Source organism: Oppia nitens, unplaced genomic scaffold (genome assembly GCF_028296485.1).
Source record: "Oppia nitens isolate AA-2021 unplaced genomic scaffold, nextdenovo-longstitch-racon4-pilon3 scaffold1_pilon_pilon_pilon, whole genome shotgun sequence".
NCBI classification, from domain to species: Eukaryota; Metazoa; Arthropoda; class Arachnida; order Sarcoptiformes; family Oppiidae; genus Oppia; species Oppia nitens.
Window position 1 is genome coordinate 5529076 of NW_026533199.1, and position 20714 is coordinate 5549789.

Genomic DNA, 20714 nt, shown 5'->3' on the forward strand with positions numbered 1-20714 from the left:
GCATATAAATATTATGTTTAATTTATTTTTACCTATTAATTAAATACACAAAACTACATGTAATTTAATTAAATGCTCCATGACATTTTCATTTAACTGACATCAACATTATTTATTATTCAAACTCTTATTCATAACAACACATTATATAAAAATATTTTTATTAATAATAATTGAAAAAATGATTATCATTATACATTTATATAAATAATATTAAGAAATTTTTTTAAAAATCTGTATTATATTAGAGTGACTTTAATTTTGTATTTAGAATATAAGTTATTAGTTTAAACTGTTTATACATTTTTTTAATTAAAAACTCATTATATTATGTAAATGTCTGACCAAAAGATGATCCGAGTTTGTTGTGTTTGTGGCGACCGTGCAATTGGTATGTTGTATCAAAATTTTGTTATAACATTAATTTATATTAAATTGATTTAATAATATGTAATAAAAAAAATTTTTAAAACTAATACAATTAATAATATAGATTGTATAAATTACAATTCATGATTTAGTCATGTCATAGATCACATAAATAAGTTTTTTAAATAGTTATTTACACTATATAAACTCTTATTAAGTTACTTAGAATTTTTATTTAAAATAAAAATATTTTTAAATAAATGCTGCTATAAATTGTTGCTAATTATTAACATATTTGTTATAATATTATTAAAAGTTTTGTTAATCATAATAAAGTATTATAAGAAAAATTATTGTTTGGTACACTTAATCGCAAATATTACATAATATAATTGGCAGCAGTGGGGCATCAATATCATAAATTAGTGCATTTGCTACTATTAATATTTAATATTTTACTATGATAACTTATCAAAAGTTTTTTAGCACTAAAAATTTAGCTTTAAATATGCTAAAGTGATGATATTGATAAAAATAATATTACTGTATATATTATAAAATATTTATTTGATATAATAAGTTTGACACACAGATTAAAACTATTACTTAATTCATTTATTTTGTTCATAATATTTAGGCACTAATTTCGGTGCCATAACTTGTGAGTCATGCAAAGCATTTTTCAGACGAACAGCAGTTAAGAATAAGGTATTTCAACATTTTTATTAATATTCAATTATTTTAGCGCTATTTTTATTTTTTTAAATTAATAAATACAATTGTTTTAAAATAACACTATCGGTTTTAAACTTGGTCAATTTAGATTCTAATTGTTATATTTTTATAAATAATGTTAATTTACATAAGTATAACAAATTTAATAAAATAGTTTAGTTAACCACTTTACAGTACTAAAAGTTTAAAAGATATAGTACTTAAAGTCAATGCACTTTAAAATTAACTCTTTAATCACAACATTTTATTGTATTATTTGTCTATTTTAGGATTTTAAGTGTCCGTTTGATAACAATTGTCAAATAAATTCTGTGACCCGAAAATTCTGTCAAAAATGTCGACTAAACAAATGTTATGCACAGGGAATGAAAAGGGTATGTTCTGTGACTATAAAAATAATATAATTTAAAAATTATAATTTATTATCAATCAATCGTTTATCTCAACCTAATAAATACAATAGGAGTCGATATTAAATGAAAAAGAAAGACAATTAATAAGACTAAAAATTGAAGAAAATCGTCGAAAACGTAAAGTAAATGAAGAATCAATTATGACTCGTATGGAAACTTCAGATAATTCTTTGCCCGATTCAACCGTTTATATGACACCAAACCTATCGGACAAATACGGTAAACAAGTCTCAGTGAAAACATGTAATTCGTTGAGCAAAAGTGTATACGACATCAATGAGGAGATCAAAGATATTGAAAGTTATATTAATATTGAGAATAAAGAATCTGATATTTCTGAAGAAGTTTATCAGACGGCTATTGATTTGCAGTTTTCAATGATAGCTATAATGAGACCTTTGAGTGACTATTATAACAATTTTAATGAACTCGAAGGCAGCAAAATGAACGAACTGTTCGCTGCGGTCAACAATATTAGAGAACCGAAACCAAATCGATTGGTCTCTGAAGTGACAGATATTTATAATTTGCAGACATCGGCCATAACTTTGCGATTTCAACGACAAGTGGCTAATCTGACAAAATTTACTAAAAACTTGACCGGATTTCGGGAGATCTGTGAGGACGACCAGATTGCACTCGTCAAGTATGGTTGTGTCGAAATGCTTAACATGAGATCAATACTATTTTATGATTCAGAAAATGATTTATGGGATGTACCACTTGTATGTGTTGATACATTATTATGTAATATCAATATGAATAATACAATTAATAGTTAAGTATATATTTATAGGATAACCAAATCTGTAGTCGTCTCAGAACTGGAGTTTTAATGGCCAAACCAAAAGTGTACCAAAAAATAAAAAAGTACCTTGATCAAATGAGTATGGAATGGGATGGCGATAAAATTATTGTCGATTTAGTTAGTTTGCATTTAGTACTCTAACTTTATAATAAATATAATATAAGTTATTATTAATTTGTTTATATAGATGACTGCTATACTATTATTTAATCCAAACCGACCCGATGTGACTCACAAAGATGTTGTTAAGTCAGTATTAATATGTATTTAATTAAATAATCAATAAATATAGTATAATATAATACTGTAAAATAATATCAAACACATTGTTAATAACATTTTTATTCAAATAGGTTTCACCAAAAAGCTTACATGTATTTACTTCAACGCTATCTTATATTGAGATATCGATCCAATAATGAAACTAAATCTAAATTTTTAAGACTTATAAATATTGTAAGAGATGTCAATAGTATGGGAAAAGTGATGAGAGAGGATGCGGCCAATAATGATCACACGGGTATGCCATTGCTTGAAGAGGTTTTTGAGACGGGACCTCATAGTCACAAATCATGTAATGAACAACCAGTCTATACTGTACTTTGTTGACATAAACAATCATTAATTAGATAATAAAGCTATAAATATATCATTTTATATTAAAATTATATTATTGTACAGTCATTTATTTAGTTTGTTGTTATTAGTAATTAGATTTAAATTTTATGTCATATTTTTAAGACAATATATTATTTTAATACTCTCGTAATCTTAGATCTTACAAACAGGAATTAAAACAGTATTATATTATAGTTTCAATATTTAATAAATGTGTTTAAAAATAACTAATTTGTTATACAGTATTATAATGTTTTTGAATATTTTATGTAATTTGTTTTAAGACTATTTTTAGAGTAAATACTATATAATATATCAATTGATAAATTCATTTATTTACTATTTATTTATTATAAATATTACTAATAACTAATGATAGAAAATAAAAATAATATAAATTGTATCTGTTTTAAAAAATAACATAATATGTATTTAAAATTTTTATAAATCAAATATCATTGATATGACATTACTTTAATAACAGTTTTATAAATTTATAATAAATATGATTATATTTTTATTAATTTCACTCAAAGAAAATATCATACTTTGTAATATATTTTTAAAAATAAATTTTTATGTTAGATTAATGTAAAATAAATTATATTATTCATAAATTATTTATTTTATTTATTTACAAATAATTATATCCCACATTTATATTGCATATTTTCATATTTATTAATAATAAAATAATTCCTTATTATATAATATATTCTTAAAATAACTTAATTATTGTGTAAATTTGATTTCAAAAAGTAACATCAAAAACAAAATTAAACTTAATTAATGACACATTAATTTACATAACTAGATTAAATTAAGGTTAAAAATATTATAATATGTTATTTCATATAAAATAAAATTAATTATTTTTATATTAAAACTTATTATTAAGTTATATGTTGTCTTCAGAACACAATATAATAAAAAAATTATTAAAACTTACAATTGAAGACAGTTTTCGGTGACAATCAGTGTTCCGCAAAGTATCACAGATTATCGCCAAAAATTGTCTTCAATTGTAAGTTTTAAATAAATTTTTTTATTAAAACATATGTTTATTTTCAAAAAACAATTTATATTATTTTCATTTTAGTACTTTTAGTTCTTTTTAATTAACTATTAAACTAAAAAGTATTAATAATTTAAAAAGTGATAAATTCTAATAAACTGAAATTGTAATTTTAAATACACAATTATAATTATTATAAAAACCATGTATAAAACATATGATTTTTAGATAAATTGATTTTATTTGTCAACAAACATGCTTTTTGTATACTCATGCATTTTCAAAATATTGATATATTAGTTAAAAGTTATTATACTATAAAATAAATTATATTAATTATAATTAGAAATTAATTGTAATTGTAATTAGTTATTTATTTATCTATAATAAATACTGATATATGGTTTATTTAAATATAAATACGTTTATTAAAGGGAATAAAAATTTATGAAAATAGCTTTTTGCTTTGCTTTTTGACTATAAACTTAATTTGAATGAATTGCAATAAATGTTTTAATAAATAATAAAAAATTATCACTTATTATTGTAATGTCATTATTAAGACTATTACTTATGTTAGGGATTTCCAAATGAAGGAAACTATTGATTAGTTTATTAGAAACTTATAATTATTGTATCTTTAAATATAATTTATACTCAGTGTTACATTATATTATACATTACTTTCTATAAATATAAAAATAAAATATAAGATTTTAAAAATAAATTTTATTGACATTGAAAAGTTTTTAATAAGAAAACCATTAAAAATGGAAATATTTTGCACTCAAAGTTCTCAGTTATTGAGCACCTGGTGATTATGGTTTAGGGCATATGTAATATTGATTTGACCACTACTTTGAAACTCAGGTTTAACTAATATTTTGTATACACTATTAAGTCTATTTTATAAAAAATAATAAAAAAATACTTTATAATAATTGTTTGCAGTCGTATATTTTATATCATTTATATACATATAATTTGTAATATTGTACAATATTGTATAATAATAATAATAATAATAATTTAACATATTTTTTATACGCAATCTCATTAAATAAAATACAAGTTTCATAAAACCAATACTATATATACAGTATAGGGTAAGACTCAATGTATTTGTTTCTTTGACAATAACTTTTGCAAACAATATTTAGTGTTGTATTTTATTGTATGTTAAGATTTTTTTGTGTCAACAATAATTTAAGAAAAATAATGTTTGTTTTTAAAAAATTGTTTATAATAAAATTGAATATTTTTATAAATTTAGTGTAAATTTTTAGAAAACCCTATTTTTATATATTTTGACTTATAATGCAATAATTTTATAATTTATAAAATGTAAATTATAAAATTTAATAAAATCATTTGTAATATATATGTATGTAAATATAAGTTTTAAATATTTATTTACTGATAATTCATTATGAAAATTAAAAGACAGTCTAAGATTTGTGGAGTTTGTGGATATAAAGCTATTGGTATGTATCATAAAAAATCTTTATTTATTTATTATTGAATCGATTATTACAATAAATTTATATTATATTGTACAGTATATTAATACTATATTAATTTGTATATTAATACTTTTAGCAATTAAATAAAAGAAATGTTTACTATATTATATTAACATAACAATATAAATTATTTAACCAAAATACTTTAATTGCATACATTTAATTTTAATAATTTTCTATTAATTAATATTTTAAAAATGAACTAGGTAAAAATTTTGGAGCCGTGACTTGTGAACCGTGTAAAGCATTTTTTAGACGCAATGCAATTAGAAATAATGTAAATTTTTTTATATACTTAAACTAAATATAAAAATTTATTACATTTTAAACTTTATAGTTTGAATGTTTATTTGATGGTAATTGTCAAATAAATTTGTTGACCCGAAAATTTTGTCAAAAATGTCGATTAAATAAATGCTTTGCTATTGGGATGAAAAAGGTTTTTATAACTTATAGTTAATTTATTAATTATTAGTAAAATAATATATAATTTTTTATTAAAAAATGATTTAGGAATTCATATTAAATGAAGAGCAAAGACAGTTTAGACGAATACGATTAGAAGCTAAACGTAAAGCACGTAAAAACAGTTATGAAAGCGGTTCCGACTCGTCATCGACGGCACAGAATTTAGCAGAAGAACCGCAAGGATTGACATCAAAGTCATTGACTTTAGTTTCCGATAATTTGCTAATTAATACTTCAATAAATTCAATATTTGAAAATTGTTTTAATGATTTTAATCAAAATCAGTCATCAATGTCGTCAATGTCACCGACAACTGTAACAAATGTTTACTCAGAGCTCACTCCTATCCATTATAATAGTGATGACAATAATTATTATTTTACAGACATTCATACATTAAATATTGAATCAAATATTATATCTAAACTTAATTACGTTAACGATTATAAATCTATTGCAACTGAACAAATAAATCAACAAAATATAAATACTAACAATTCAAATACCAATGAAATATCCGATGAAATCTATCAAAAAGTTGTTGACTTTGAGCTATCGATGATCCCAATTGCCAGACCAATTGTGAACAATAAATTGTTTAATGAAACTTCGTTTAATGACATCGAGTACCAGATAATGAGGGAACTGATTAGTGCCACACAAATAATCCGATATTCAAAAACATATTATCAATCGATGAAAATTATTAAAAATATTACTGAATTAAGACAAACAATGATTTCAATGACAGACAAACATATCCAAAATCTTGCGGATGTTATGAGAAATCTTACGTCATATGAAAAGTTATGCGTAAACGACAAAATAGCACTCTTGAAGAATGGATACACCAGTGCTCTACTTATGAGAAGTATTATGTGTTATGACAATCAAAAAGATTACTTCACTCTATATTTGGTTAGTTAACTGAGTATTAATGAGTTTTGATTTATTTTAGATTTGTTAAAAATTTTAAATATTTATTAATTATATTTTTTATCAATAAATGTAAAAATAGGACCCAAAAAATTCAGCATTAGTAAAGTTAGATATTTTAAAGCAACTTAAAAGAAATATTTACGGAGCCATTAAAAATTATTTGTCCAAAATTGTGACCGTTTGGGATCACGACTATGTCATCATAGAATTGGTATATCATTACATATAATAGATTCATGAAATACTTAAGATTATTCTATATTTAACCTAATTTTAATTAGTTAACAGCAATTACTTTATTTGATCCTGATCATGACAATATTATTCATAAAGAAAACATCAAGTAAATATTTATATATATAATTATGTAAATTTTTATTTATATATTTAATTTTAAATATATTAAATTTTACATTTTGTAGATTACAGCAGAATATTTACATGCATTTATTGAAACGCTATTTACAAACCAAATACCAGTCTGAATGTGAATCAAAAACTAAATTTTTACAAATAATGAATACAATAAAAGACATCAATATTATGGGAGAAATCCATAAGAAAAATATGTCCGAAAGAGATCCCAATGATATCAGTCCTCTATTGGGAGAGATTCTTGGCATCGAATCACCAGTTAATTAATATATCAAATAAATTCATTATTATATTCTCACATAAAATATTTTTTAAATAAACTATTTATATATTATTATACAAAATAATCATATTGTAATAAACATACTGTATTTATTGTTAATTTTTTGAAATTATTATTTTGTTGTCAAAAAAATACTAATACAATTAATTAAAATGTAGTTTTATAGTGATATTTTATATATTTTATAAATATAATAATAGAAAATATTTATTAATGTCAAAATTATATGTTACATGTAGTAATTAAATGTATCATACAATTATTTTTAGTTTATTATTATTATTACATAATATATTAATAATATATTCATTTAAATCACGATTCTCTATTTCTTTTGTATTAATATATGAATATTAATTATTATTTATTTTTTAAATATCTAGATATTTTTCAACAACATAAAGATAATTAGTTTTATATACAGTTTATAATTCAGTAAAAATCAATTTGAATTGTGTGTAATAAAAATAAAACCAGAAGTTTATTTGTCCTTCAATTGTGTACTAAATGTATGATTTCTATCATTATTAAAAAAAACAAGTTTATATTATATATCATAGTTATTTTGTTTGTCCTATAATTTATTTCATAAAATTTTTATTTAAGCACCTGATTAGCGCAAACTCCATTCATCATTTTTTTTTGTTCACTTATACCAGTATATAATCATTATGATTATAAGTTAATTATATATAAATGTTAAAATATTTTTGTTAATAAATAACTTTAACAATAATATTTACAAACCACTCATAGGTTTATTTGTCAAATATTAAATATATTGTACATATTTGGGAAAACCATCACTTATCTAATATTTTTTTAATTTTGTAACTAAAAATAATTTTCTATTTTAAAGTATTTATAAATATTTATATTTATTATAAAATCTTGTTAAATCTTATAAAGACATTTTAATATATTTATTTTAAATAAAATTTAATAAATTTTAATAAAGTTTAATGCACGTTTTGCACTCAAGCATTAGTGCAAAATTTAAAAAAACATAATAATTATTTTTTGTAAAATATATGACATAATAATGTATTATACTTTAACAGTTTAGTTATGTTATTATTTTGATAATAAATTTATACTGCATTAATGCTATTATAATATCATTAAATAAATATATGTCATATATTCATAACATTTTACAATGTTTTAAATAATTTTGTGTAATAATTGTTAAACGGGTTTTATTTTTTAAAAATTTACTTTAAGTTTGAGAAATATTTAAATTATGTCTAAAAAAGAATTATCAATTAAAATTTGCGGCGTTTGTGGTCACAAAGCTTTAGGTAAAAATTATTTTATTAAATTTCAATTTAAACATTATTGAAAATAACATAAACAATGATTATATGATATATATATAGATATATTACTATTTTTTTTTATTAATATTTAGGCAAAAACTTTGGTGCCGTTTCATGTGAACCGTGTAAAGCATTTTTTAGAAGAAATGCWTACAAAGAWAATGTAATTATTTATATATTTACTTATCATATAAATTATTTTTAATGTTTTTAAATATATTATTATATTATAATTTATATTAAATTAATTGTTTAGCTCAAATGTCATTTTAATAATGATTGCAAAATTGATGTAATTACAAGAAAATTTTGTTCAAAATGTAGATTAAATAAATGTTTAGAAATTGGTATGCGAAAGGTACAGCATTTTTATTATTATTATTTTAAATTACATATTTAATTATTTATTAAAGATATTAATACGATTACAATATTATTAATTAGGATTGGATTATAGATGAAAGTAAGCGCTTTAAAAAAGATATGAATGCAAATGATGAACAAATGTGTTGTCACCACAACTCAGATCTTATAACAGATTCATCTATTGATGGCATCGATGTTGATATCAATCATGAGATTTCAAACAATGATTTTTTGATTGACATACTTAAAGATAACTTTAGTGTTGATAAACTAAACGCACAGATAGTAGAAATTGAAAACGTTGTTGAATTGGACAGTAATGTAATAAATGATAGCTTAGATTATTATGTATATAATAGCAATAATTTGGTTTCTAATGAAAATCATGACAACAATAATATGAGCCAAAGTGATAGCATATCATCGGAAACATATAATAAAGTTGTTGAATACGAGTTAGCAGTCGTACCAATTGGACGACCTATTGATGAAAGCTGTGCCAACTTTAACGATAAAGAAATGGAAATGTTATGCGAGTTATTAAATTCAGTTAAAATTATTGGTCATCCTATGGGTCAAAATAAATCAGAAATTACAACAATAACTGATTTTAATCGCGTAATAAGTTTTAAATTTGAAAGAGGGATTCGTATGTTTACTAAAGCCTGTAAAGAATTGGCATCTTTTAGGACTCAGTGCGAGACCGACCAGATCTCACTACTTAAGTATGGATGCATTGAATCATTATTTATGAGATCTATTATAGCGTACAACTCATACAACAAATATTGGGAATTGCCATTTGTATATTAATTTCAATGTAATTGATTCACTAATTTTATTAAATTTTATTTTATTTATTTAGGATAATGAAAATGCTATAATACTTAAATTGGATTATTTAAAAAATTTTAAAATAAATTTTTACGGAACTATTAGTAATTTTGTTACAAATATGTCTATGATATGGGACTCAGACAATGCAATAATAAATTTGGTAATTATTTTTGAATTTGAAGTTTATTTATTAAATTTAAAAAACAATTAATACATAATTTAAATTATATAGATGTTGGTAATTATATTGTTTAATCCAAATCACTCTGAATTGGTTAACAGGAATGATGTCATGTAATAATATTAAACAGTTATTATATTTTTATTAATTAATTATTATACTAAATATATAATATGAATGTAATTATAGGAACCAACAACATAATTATATGTATCTACTTAAACGATATTTAGTTTGCAAATATGGCAACACTTGTGAGGCTAATACAAGACTATTAAAGCTAATGAATGCAATCATTGGTTTGAGAAATTTAAGAGAAACATTGAGAAGAAATATTGTCGACAATGGTTTACAATACCAAACAATAGCACCGCTTTTACATGAAGTTTTGGATATCAAACCTTTAATACAAATACCAGAATCTGATACATCTTTTATTAATTTATAATTCGTTAATTAATTATTATTTAATTTTTTCATTTTTTCATTTGTAACAATCATAATGTGTAAACAATTTAAATGTTTGAACTAATTATATTTTAAAACTCAATAATCATTATTTGATTTAAATTTTTTTTATTAAAGGTGGTTTAGAGTGGGGGTAAAATGGCAAAAAATCTCAAATAATTTTTGTGAAAGTCATTGAGTAAAATATTGGCTATTAAATTTAATATACACTTTTATTTAAACGACTATTTTTCAAAAAAATTTCAAGTCTGATGGAAGTCAAGTAAAATTTTTCTATAACTTTCCTAAAGTTCACAAAATTTTTCAGCAAAATATTACCAATTAATTCACTCATTATCGGAATATTTTCTTAACTTAATGGAAATTATGTATTTTAAATAATAGTTTTATATATAAAATTTAAAACTAATTAATAAAAACATTAATTTATTAAATTTATTTTATTCTTATAATTTAAATTATCTTAAATCACATTTTACTTGTAATATAATTATTTTTAGTTTTATTTTAACAATTTTTTTTATGGAAAATTACTTATAAAATACTAAATTAGTATTAAAGAGATGTAATTTATAACACTAATTATATTGTAAAATATTTATTGTTAATATTTGAATTAAGTAAACAACAAAATGATAAAAAATCAATAGTTAATAATTTTGTTTTAAATGCAAAACTTTTTAATGTTATATAAAGTTTGTGATAATCTATTGGGTGATAGACATAGGTTTCTTGGTTTTTATATTACTTAAATTGCCCTTATTTTTGAACGAAATATTGCAATAATAAAAATTTATTTATTCATTTTTTAATACTACAAATGTTATTAAATGTAAGTTTATTTAATTGATAATTAATCTACAAAATTAATTATTGACATTTTTATTTGAGTTATTATAAATAATTATTTTCAAAGTTTTATTTTGTAGTAATTGTAATAACAGACTTAAAAAATCTGAATAATGCTTAATATAAAGCTTTATCTGAGATAAATGTTTTACCATTTTTAAAATTATAAGTGTTTGTTAAGACTTGATTAACAAAAAAATATCAAAAATACAAAAACCATATTTTGACACTTTAAATAAAGATAAATTTAAAAATAAACCAGTTTAAAATGTTAGAAAGCATTTTCAGACGAACTCCTTATCCAAATTAAATATTAAATTAAGTCAAATAGTGTTTTCAAATGTCAAATGTCTCAGTATAACAAAATATACTCAACTTTAGTGATGTAAAGTATCAAATGAGTCAGTGTGCCAAAATAAACTTAACTATAGTCATGTAGAGTATAAAATCACTCAAATTTTAACATAAATTAAAAAAATATTTTAACCTCCATTTTCTCTATGTTCCTAAAGAGATATCAAAATTATACCTTATTTTTGATTTTTACAGCTTTGAAACTCAAATCTGAAATCAAAATTTAAAAAAAAACTGGACGGACAGGAAGAAAGGACATTTAGAATTCAGATATGTACTCCTTTCAGGAGTTCGTGAAACTTATATAAATTTAATTATTTTAAAGTATTGGTTAATTTTTTAATTTTTAAACCATTTTATTTCTGATTTCAAGTTTAAAAAATCTTGATCTCGGGTAAAATACCTTTACTCCAATTTATACATTTTTTAACTCTTATACAGTACTGTATATAGAAATTAATATTATATTATTAAAAGTATATTAATTACTCGTAATATATTCTATTATATAAAAACACATAAAATACAGATATAATTAATGTATTATTATTAATATAATTCGAGAATATATTCAAACAATTGTATACCAATAGAAAGTTTCTTATTTTTCTTTACTAAAAGTCATTTCTATTGTAATAATAATTATTTTACGCAAACTCACAGTTATATTGTAATACTATTAATATATATTTTAGTTTACGTGTAGTTTTTATACTTTACTGCTAAACATAAACTAATATTTATTTGATACTAAAGGTAATACAGTATTATACAGTATTATATTAATACATCAAATATTATGTATAAATTTAATGTATTATTTTTTAACATATTCACCATATTTGTATTGTATCGTAATTGTATTTATGCAATTTTTAATAATTGTGTTCATTTAATAATTGTAAGTTTAATAGTTTTCTAATATACTGTATATTAATTTGATTTGATTTAATATATTTAATTTGATATTATCAGTCAATATATACAAACTAAATATTATCAATTAAACCATATAATGTAATGTATTGTAATATTTTTTAAATAATGTTTTTAAAGTGATTTTTAATCAAATTCAACTAAAAACATTTACTATTTTATTATTATTATTACTTATTAACAAATATTATTTTGAATAATAATATTAAATTATTGATTTGGTCTACAAAATGAATAAAACAAAAAAATTAAAAATATGTGGTGTTTGCGGTAAACCAGCAATAGGTTTGTTAAAATATATTAAATATTTATATTAATTTTTTTTAATTTATGTTATTATTGTATTTTACAAACCTTGAAATATAATGTAGTTTTAATGACTTGAATAATTACAGTCAATTTTTAATATATCTATTTATTTAGTATAATGTATTGTACATTCAACTAATCATTATTAAATACAATAGTTATAAAACAATTATTATTTAAAATAATAATTTTTTAAAATTATAATTTAGGTAAAAATTTTGGCGCTCTTTCGTGTGAACCCTGTAAAGCATTTTTTAGAAGAAATGCTTTCAAAAATGATGTAATTATATATACATTATATTATATATACTGTATATTATTCGTTATATTTAAGTTATAAAATATATGTCATATTATTTAATGTACAAAAAAATATTTAGTATATAATTTGAATATTAATTAATTAATATAACAAAATAACAGCTCAAATGTCACTTTACCTCCAACTGTATGATCGATGAAATAACCCGAAAATTTTGTTCAAAATGTAGAATTGATAAGTGTTTGGCTATTGGAATGAGAAGGGTATTCATTATTGTTTTATTTATCTATTTTACAACAAATTGTCTATTATTTGATTAAAGGATTGGTTGACAAATGATGGCCAAAGAGAGTGGAAAAGAGTGAAAAAAGATGCCAAAGGATTGAAACTATTAGAGAAAAATCTAAATGATTTGAAAAATCAAAGATATAATTGTAATGATAAAAGTAATGATAATAATTATATCGACACAAATGTATTGTCAGATTTATCAACAGATACCTCAACAGAGTCTTTAATCATAAGACAAGATATTAATGATATTTCAGAAAAAGACTTTATCTTTGAACCACAAGATAACAGTGTTATACAAAGCGAAGCGTTACTTGAAATTGAAAGCATTTTCGGTTCAAATATTTCACAAAATACCTCATCATCTCAGATGTCATTACATTCATCTCAACCTCAATCTCATCAAAATCAACAACAATTAGATAGTGAAGACACACAATACGAATCTATTGATATATCCGATGATGTCATACAAAAGGCCATTCAATTTGAATTAACACCCATTCCTATACCAAAACCATTGACACCAAATAAAAATGAATTGAATGATATGGAAAAGTATTTACTCAATGAGTTATTTGATTCATTCAAATCTATAGGCAATTACAGTGAACGGAACCGTTCAGTGATCACCAGTCAAATCAGTACTCCTAATGAAATCAATTGCTGTATGTTTTTTAAGATCGATAAAGGAGTTCGTATTATCACAAGTGCTGCCAAAAGGTTATCTGCATTCAGAAACATCTGTCAAAGAGATCAGATCTCACTTCTTAAGTACGGATGTATTGAGTCTGTGTTCATGCGATCTGTTGTCTACTATAACTGGAGTATTGATTGTTGGATATTACCATTTGTAAGTCATATCAATACTAATTGTTAAATCTATATCAATATATTTGTTGTAATTTTTATATTTATATTTATTAAAAACAGGATAATGAAAATACTATCATGATCAATTTAGAAAATTTGAGACAATTTCCTACAAATGTTTATAATATAGTGAAAAATTTTATGCGCAAAATGTATTCAATTTATGACTCGGATCGATACGTTATTGACCTGGTATATTTATTAACTATTAATACTTATGAATTACTATTACTTACAAATGAAATTATTATTATTTTTATCATTTATGTAGTTATTGGCAATTATTTTATTTAATCCGGATCATCCTAATATTGTTAATAAAGAGATTGTAAAGTAATATTAATATTAGTAATATTTACAATTTATTACAGTAATAATATTAACAGTAATCTGTTTTATTTTATATTTAAATTTAAGTTTAATATGTAATATAACTTATAAATTTAAAAATATAAATATTAAGTAATTAATTTATATTTATATTTATAATAATTTATTTAATTGATATACAGATCACAACAACATTTATACATGTATTTACTTCAACGATATTTGCAAATTAAGTTAAAGTCTGAATGCGAGGCAAAGACACGACTATTGAGATTATTGAATACATTAACTGATTTAAGTATTTTAAGAGAAATGCAAAAACAAAACTTTTTGAATTATAATAATGAAGTGACTAATGATTATCCACTGATCAAAGAAATATTATTAGATTAATAATATTATTATTATTACTATTAATTAATAATCTCTCAATATTTTATAGTATGTTTTATTTTATTTTATTAAAAATATCTTATACTAAAGCACAATTACAGTACAAATAAAATTAATGTGATATTTATATATTTTATAAATAAAATTTAAAAAACTGAAAATAAATACTATCATAAAATGTATTGAATAATTTAAAATAATAATTAATATTAGTCAATATTTTAAATAATATATTTTTGTTATATTTGTTGTTATTATTATAATTAAACAATAAATATTTCATAAATATCCAAATTTTATTTAATTGCTAAAGCGTCAGAATATAATCTAAAATATGATTAAATTAATATATTACCTAACATACATAAGTAATGTCGTTATTATTGTACAAAAAGTAACGTTATTTTTGGATGGCATAAAGCATTGAAAAAAAGTTTTTTCATTTAAAAGTTTAAAAATAGATAGTTAAATTGTAATTATGTTGTTTTAAATTATTATTTTTCTTTATTAATAATAAATTATAAACAATTGTTTACGAGATATCAGATCAATATTTTGAAAATGAAACTTTTTTATTCAATAAAATCATAGATATCGCCCGCTGAAAATTGCAATGATGCTTATCATGAAGCTATTGTATTGTAAAATTTTTAGAAATTTATTAAAATTTTTGAAAGTGTTAATTATTACTAAGAATACAAGTTATATTCAAAGGTCTTAAAACTAAATTCTGACATAATTAGTTTTTAAAATCCAAAACTACTTAGTCAACCTAATATAGATAATTTTATGTTATATTAGTACATTAAAACAATTGACATTCTATTTGCCGTTTAAAAATAAAACTAGTTTTTGTACTTTTGAAACGACATTACTTATGTATGTTAGGTAATATTTATTATTTTTAATTTTAGTTAATTCGTAAAAAATATTATATTATAAGTATTTAAAGATTATTATAAATATGTTTATTTTGTTATTAAATGTAATTAGAAGTTAATTATTTCCAATGAATATATATAAATATATATTGAAAATATTACAATATTAAGAGCTTAAATGTCCGGCACATGAATATAATAAAAATTATTATATATTTATAGTATAAATATTATTCTTGATTGACATTGAAATAATATCTACTATACTATAGTTGCTGTTTATTTTTATCAATTGCATTTTACTTTCATATTTAATAATTTTAGAAAACAAGTAATAATAAAGAAAAATAAAATAGAAAACCTTGAAAATCTTGACATCAATTAGGCTTTTATACTTTAGATGCAATGTTACTTCATTACAATTATAAAAATTTATATTTTTAATGGCTTACATAAAATCAGTAAAGTATATTGTTTATATAAATAAAATAAATTTTAATAATATATATAATTTTTTTATATTAGTAATGTAAAAATAAATCAATTTAAATAAATTTCAAACATGTATTATATTAATATTATATAATACAGGATCTCATTTGTGGTTTTTACATAAATACTTTGAATTGAAATATTTTGAATTTAGTGATTCACTCTATTATTGTATAAACTTATATTTATATAAAAATATTATCATGAAATAATATATTTTATTTGTTGAAAAGTGTATGTCTTATTAAAACTATAAATACGATTAAAATATCACAAGACATTGATTAGCTATATTGACTCAAATGTATATTTCATTATATAGCAAAATATTTTGATATTACATAACATTAATTTAATATCAGTTTTATAAATGTAGTTTTTTTAGTAATCACACAAATGATTACTATGTTTTTAATAAAAGTCTACAAAAACAAGTTTATCTTTTAATAAAAGATTATTTCACTACAAGTTTTCATCAACAAAATTAGTTTCACAATGAGTATCAAAAAAGATGGTTCAATTTGTTTGGTTTGTGGAGATAAAGCAACCGGTAATGTATTGTTATTGTATATTATTTTGAAGACATAAATATACATTTCCTATATTAATAGCTATTGTGTTTGGGATGACACACAAAAATTATTTTTATTTTCAATTTTAGGTAAAAACTTCGGTGCCATTACATGTCAACCATGTAAAGCATTTTTTCGAAGAAATGCACTCTTAAATAATGTAAATATCTAAAAATAACTATTACTATTATATTCATATTTTATTTTTTAAAAAAAAACATTATAACAATGTAATATTCTAAATCTAAATTGACATTAAAATGTTAATTTTACTTAAATTATTTACTTTTTTCCTAATATAAAGTTTGAATGCTATTTTGAAGACAAGTGTAGTATGAGTTTACTTACGCGAAAATTTTGTAAAAAATGTCGTTTATCTAAATGTTTTGCCGTTGGTATGAATAAGGTATTGTATTAAAATGAGTTATGAAATATTACTAATGTAATAATAAATTACTATAAATTAGGATCATATATACGATGAAATTCAAAAAGAAAAGAGAAGATTAAAAATTGAAGTAAATAAGAGATTAAGAGAAAGATATAAACATTTGAATAAAATATCAATTGATTTACTAAGCGTTACAAATGACAATTCAGACCATTTGATCGATGATTTAGAGTCAGACATAACAAGTGTTTCAACAATTAATGAAAATACAAGTTATTCAGAATGTAGTGATGATATCAACAACAATGACAATCAATTGATGCTTTATGTCAATGAAAATACGGTTTGCGATGATTTGCTTAACTTTAATAATATATCGGACTTAATAAGTCAAGAATTACAAGACATTGATTTTGACACAGAAATAATTCAAACAATGGTTGACAAACCTATTGCTGAATCGTTTGAATTAAATCAAATTGAAGTCAATTTATTAAAGGATTTATTTGAAAAAACGTCAGTTCTTAGACATCCTGATACCAATCATGTGGTCCAACTCACAGATTTAAATGCCGTCCGACGGGTAACGGCATCCAAATTAGATAAAGAAATTAGACTATTGATCGATATGTCTAAACATTTAACCAATTTTTCCAATATGTGTGAAAACGACAAAATAGCACTTTTGAAATACCGATGCTTTGAGTCGCTATTTGTCCGCTCCGTTATGATTATTGATTATAGCAAAAGTGAAATTATATATCATTTGGTAAAACTAATAATAAAATTATTTTATTTTTGTCATAATATTAATATTTTTTATTTATAATTTAGGATAATTCATTAATTAAGTTTGATATGGAACTCCTTAATAATAATAACGTTAAGGGAGATCTTTATAATCATTTTAAATATTATTGGGAAAACATAGGACCCGAATGGGACTCCGATCCCATGATTGTTGAAGCGGTAATGACTGAGGAATTAATTATTATATATTCCATGTGTTTTTCAATATAATTAAATATATTTTTTAATAATAGCTTACAATCATATCTTTATTTGAGCCAAACTGTCCAAACATTAAACATAAAGAAATCATAACGTAAGAAATTTAGTTAAATATACTGAATATCTAAATATTATATATTATATATTATTAATGATTTAATATTATTATATTGATGTAAGAAGGCGTTCATTATATCTGTCGTCAGCGGTTTTCTTAATAACTTTTTAACCAATAGAAATCAATTGATTATTTCTGTAAAAAGTTTATTATAAAAATAACTTATGCGTGATATTACACACTATTTAATTTAAAATTTTATCGTGATCACGTGACCACATTTATCGCGGGATGTTTGCGAACCATACATAGGTCACAACTAAAACTATAAGTGCTAGAAAAAAAATTTAATTGCAATTTTATAGAACTTAAATTGAAAAGTTATTAAGAAAACCACCGAGGACAGATATAATAAACGCCTTTTTATATATACTGTAACTAATAATAATTGCAATTTAAAATATTTATCAATAGTTATCAACAACAACTATATATGCGATTATTATATCGGTATCTAAAGTTGAGATACCTATCCGAAAGTGAGGCTCAGCTCAGGTTTGCTAAGTTCATGAATGCCATCAAATTTGCTGATATTTTGGGTGAAAAACAGCGACAAAATTCATCGGAAAGGAGTCCACAGGAAAGCGGACTACTTATCGCTGAAATTCTAGACATTAATAATCAATAAATCATAAAAAATATTCTTATAATTTCATTCATATATTTTTAATTGATATTAATTTATTTAAACTTATTAGTTATCAAAACTCATTATAGTATACAACTTATATATCATTTGCCAAAATATATAAATATTGGAATTTATTAAATTCATTAAATGTGTCAAAATTATAAATAAAATAATTTGTATAATAATAATAATACCTGAATATTGATTAAAATTATCGAAATATTTTCTTTTAACAATTAATTTATGAATCTATAGATGTCTCATATGTTTGTTGTTATATTTACAATAAGTAGTATTAACTATATAATAGCATCGACATAAAATAGAATAGTTGACTATTATCTAGTTAATTTTACAATTAATCTAAAATGATCAATTACAATTATGTTGAGTTTAATATAATCTACAATTATGTGCTTGGTCATTTTTAAATTGAATGTATGGTTTATCACTGATAATATCAGATATTTAATATAAACTAATGGATCGATTACCTGTATAATCGAATACTCTCCCAAATGCATACACCATATACTGTATACCAATACTTACAATAAGCTAATGAAACTAAATAATGATACATCTATTCAATACATTATAATAGATTATCTCATTTCAGTTATAACAACAAAAGTTTTTTGAAAATTTTATGTACCGTCAGGTGCTGATCATGATCATGGTCAATTTATTGTCAACTAATCAATGTTAAAACTAGTGAATTTACATATAGGAGCTTCAAAATATATGATATACTACCTGTTTATGTACTGTAATTTATTTATTGTGCAAAAAAGCACTTGCACATTTTACAGTACATAGTCATAAATTGAACAGAGTACCTTGGTGAAACAATTTTTTACAATAGATCTCTATCTAAAGCAAGTCTATGCAAATACCATGATATCATTGTATACACAATGTGTAAATGCATTATGTATTGACATTTTTTATTTATATTTTATTTATTTATAGTAATAACACTTTTTAAATAAAAAATGTCAATTATAATATTAGTTTTGATTAAAAGTAAGTTGAAAATATGTTTTTATGCTATTCATAGACTATATAATGCATTTACACATTGTGTATACAATGATATCATGGTATTTGCATAGACTTGCTTTATATAGACATCTATTGTATAAAATTGTTGCACCAAGGTAAACTGTTGCAAATATACGCTTACATACTGTATTCTAACGCTGTTAGACTATTAATACAAAAACACTTTAGTTTAAATGCATATTAATATTTTATATAATATGATTTATGCTAACCTTAACAAACCATAAAATTAAAACTAC

At 21.3% G+C, this 20714-nt stretch overlaps 3 protein-coding genes and 1 long non-coding RNA gene across 4 annotated transcripts; all 4 read left to right on the forward strand.

Moving 5' to 3' along the window:
- Nucleotides 1-351: 351 nt before the first annotated feature.
- Nucleotides 352-2934, forward strand: LOC128966374 (nuclear hormone receptor HR96-like). Its single transcript, XM_054313222.1, has 7 exons — nucleotides 352-391; nucleotides 1007-1077; nucleotides 1374-1478; nucleotides 1568-2242; nucleotides 2314-2442; nucleotides 2513-2574; nucleotides 2679-2934. Exons 1-7 carry the CDS (start codon nucleotides 352-354, stop codon nucleotides 2932-2934), a joined length of 1338 nt encoding a protein of 445 aa, XP_054169197.1.
- Nucleotides 2935-5699: 2765 nt separating this feature from the next.
- Nucleotides 5700-6104, forward strand: LOC128953032 (uncharacterized). Its single transcript, XR_008484452.1, has 3 exons — nucleotides 5700-5758; nucleotides 5819-5920; nucleotides 5995-6104. It is a non-coding gene; the product is annotated as an uncharacterized LOC128953032 (long non-coding RNA).
- A 7008-nt stretch (nucleotides 6105-13112) lies between these two features.
- On the forward strand, nucleotides 13113-15314 carry LOC128966375 (nuclear receptor ROR-beta-like). Its single transcript, XM_054313223.1, has 7 exons — nucleotides 13113-13141; nucleotides 13375-13445; nucleotides 13589-13690; nucleotides 13750-14571; nucleotides 14652-14783; nucleotides 14863-14924; nucleotides 15104-15314. The coding sequence occupies exons 3-7, from the start codon at nucleotides 13616-13618 to the stop codon at nucleotides 15312-15314; spliced, it is 1302 nt and encodes a 433-aa protein (XP_054169198.1). The 5' UTR covers nucleotides 13113-13141; nucleotides 13375-13445; nucleotides 13589-13615.
- A 1824-nt stretch (nucleotides 15315-17138) lies between these two features.
- Nucleotides 17139-19407, forward strand: LOC128966376 (nuclear hormone receptor HR96-like). The gene is made up of 7 exons (XM_054313224.1): nucleotides 17139-17237; nucleotides 17349-17419; nucleotides 17564-17665; nucleotides 17727-18419; nucleotides 18485-18619; nucleotides 18694-18755; nucleotides 19194-19407. The coding sequence occupies exons 1-7, from the start codon at nucleotides 17183-17185 to the stop codon at nucleotides 19405-19407; spliced, it is 1332 nt and encodes a 443-aa protein (XP_054169199.1). The 5' UTR covers nucleotides 17139-17182.
- The last annotated feature ends 1307 nt before the right edge of the window (nucleotides 19408-20714 follow it).

What these genes read in the sequence shown, in the direction of transcription:
- LOC128966374 (XM_054313222.1), top strand. Translation starts at nt 352, where the DNA reads ATGATCCGAGTTTGTTGTGTTTGTGGCGACCGTGCAATTG. An exon ending in ATGCACAGGGAATGAAAAGG is followed by an intron (nt 1,479 to 1,567) that starts GTATGTTCTGTG and finishes TAAATACAATAG; the next exon opens with GAGTCGATATTAAATGAAAA. An exon ending in ACTCACAAAGATGTTGTTAA is followed by an intron (nt 2,575 to 2,678) that starts GTCAGTATTAAT and finishes TTATTCAAATAG; the next exon opens with GTTTCACCAAAAAGCTTACA.
- LOC128966375 (XM_054313223.1), top strand. Translation starts at nt 13,616, where the DNA reads ATGATCGATGAAATAACCCGAAAATTTTGTTCAAAATGTAGAATTGAT. An exon ending in ATTGTTGGATATTACCATTT is followed by an intron (nt 14,572 to 14,651) that starts GTAAGTCATATC and finishes TATTAAAAACAG; the next exon opens with GATAATGAAAATACTATCAT. An exon ending in GTTAATAAAGAGATTGTAAA is followed by an intron (nt 14,925 to 15,103) that starts GTAATATTAATA and finishes ATTGATATACAG; the next exon opens with ATCACAACAACATTTATACA.
- LOC128966376 (XM_054313224.1), top strand. Translation starts at nt 17,183, where the DNA reads ATGAGTATCAAAAAAGATGGTTCAATTTGTTTGGTTTGTGGAGATAAA. An exon ending in GAAATGCACTCTTAAATAAT is followed by an intron (nt 17,420 to 17,563) that starts GTAAATATCTAA and finishes CCTAATATAAAG; the next exon opens with TTTGAATGCTATTTTGAAGA. An exon ending in TTGCCGTTGGTATGAATAAG is followed by an intron (nt 17,666 to 17,726) that starts GTATTGTATTAA and finishes ACTATAAATTAG; the next exon opens with GATCATATATACGATGAAAT.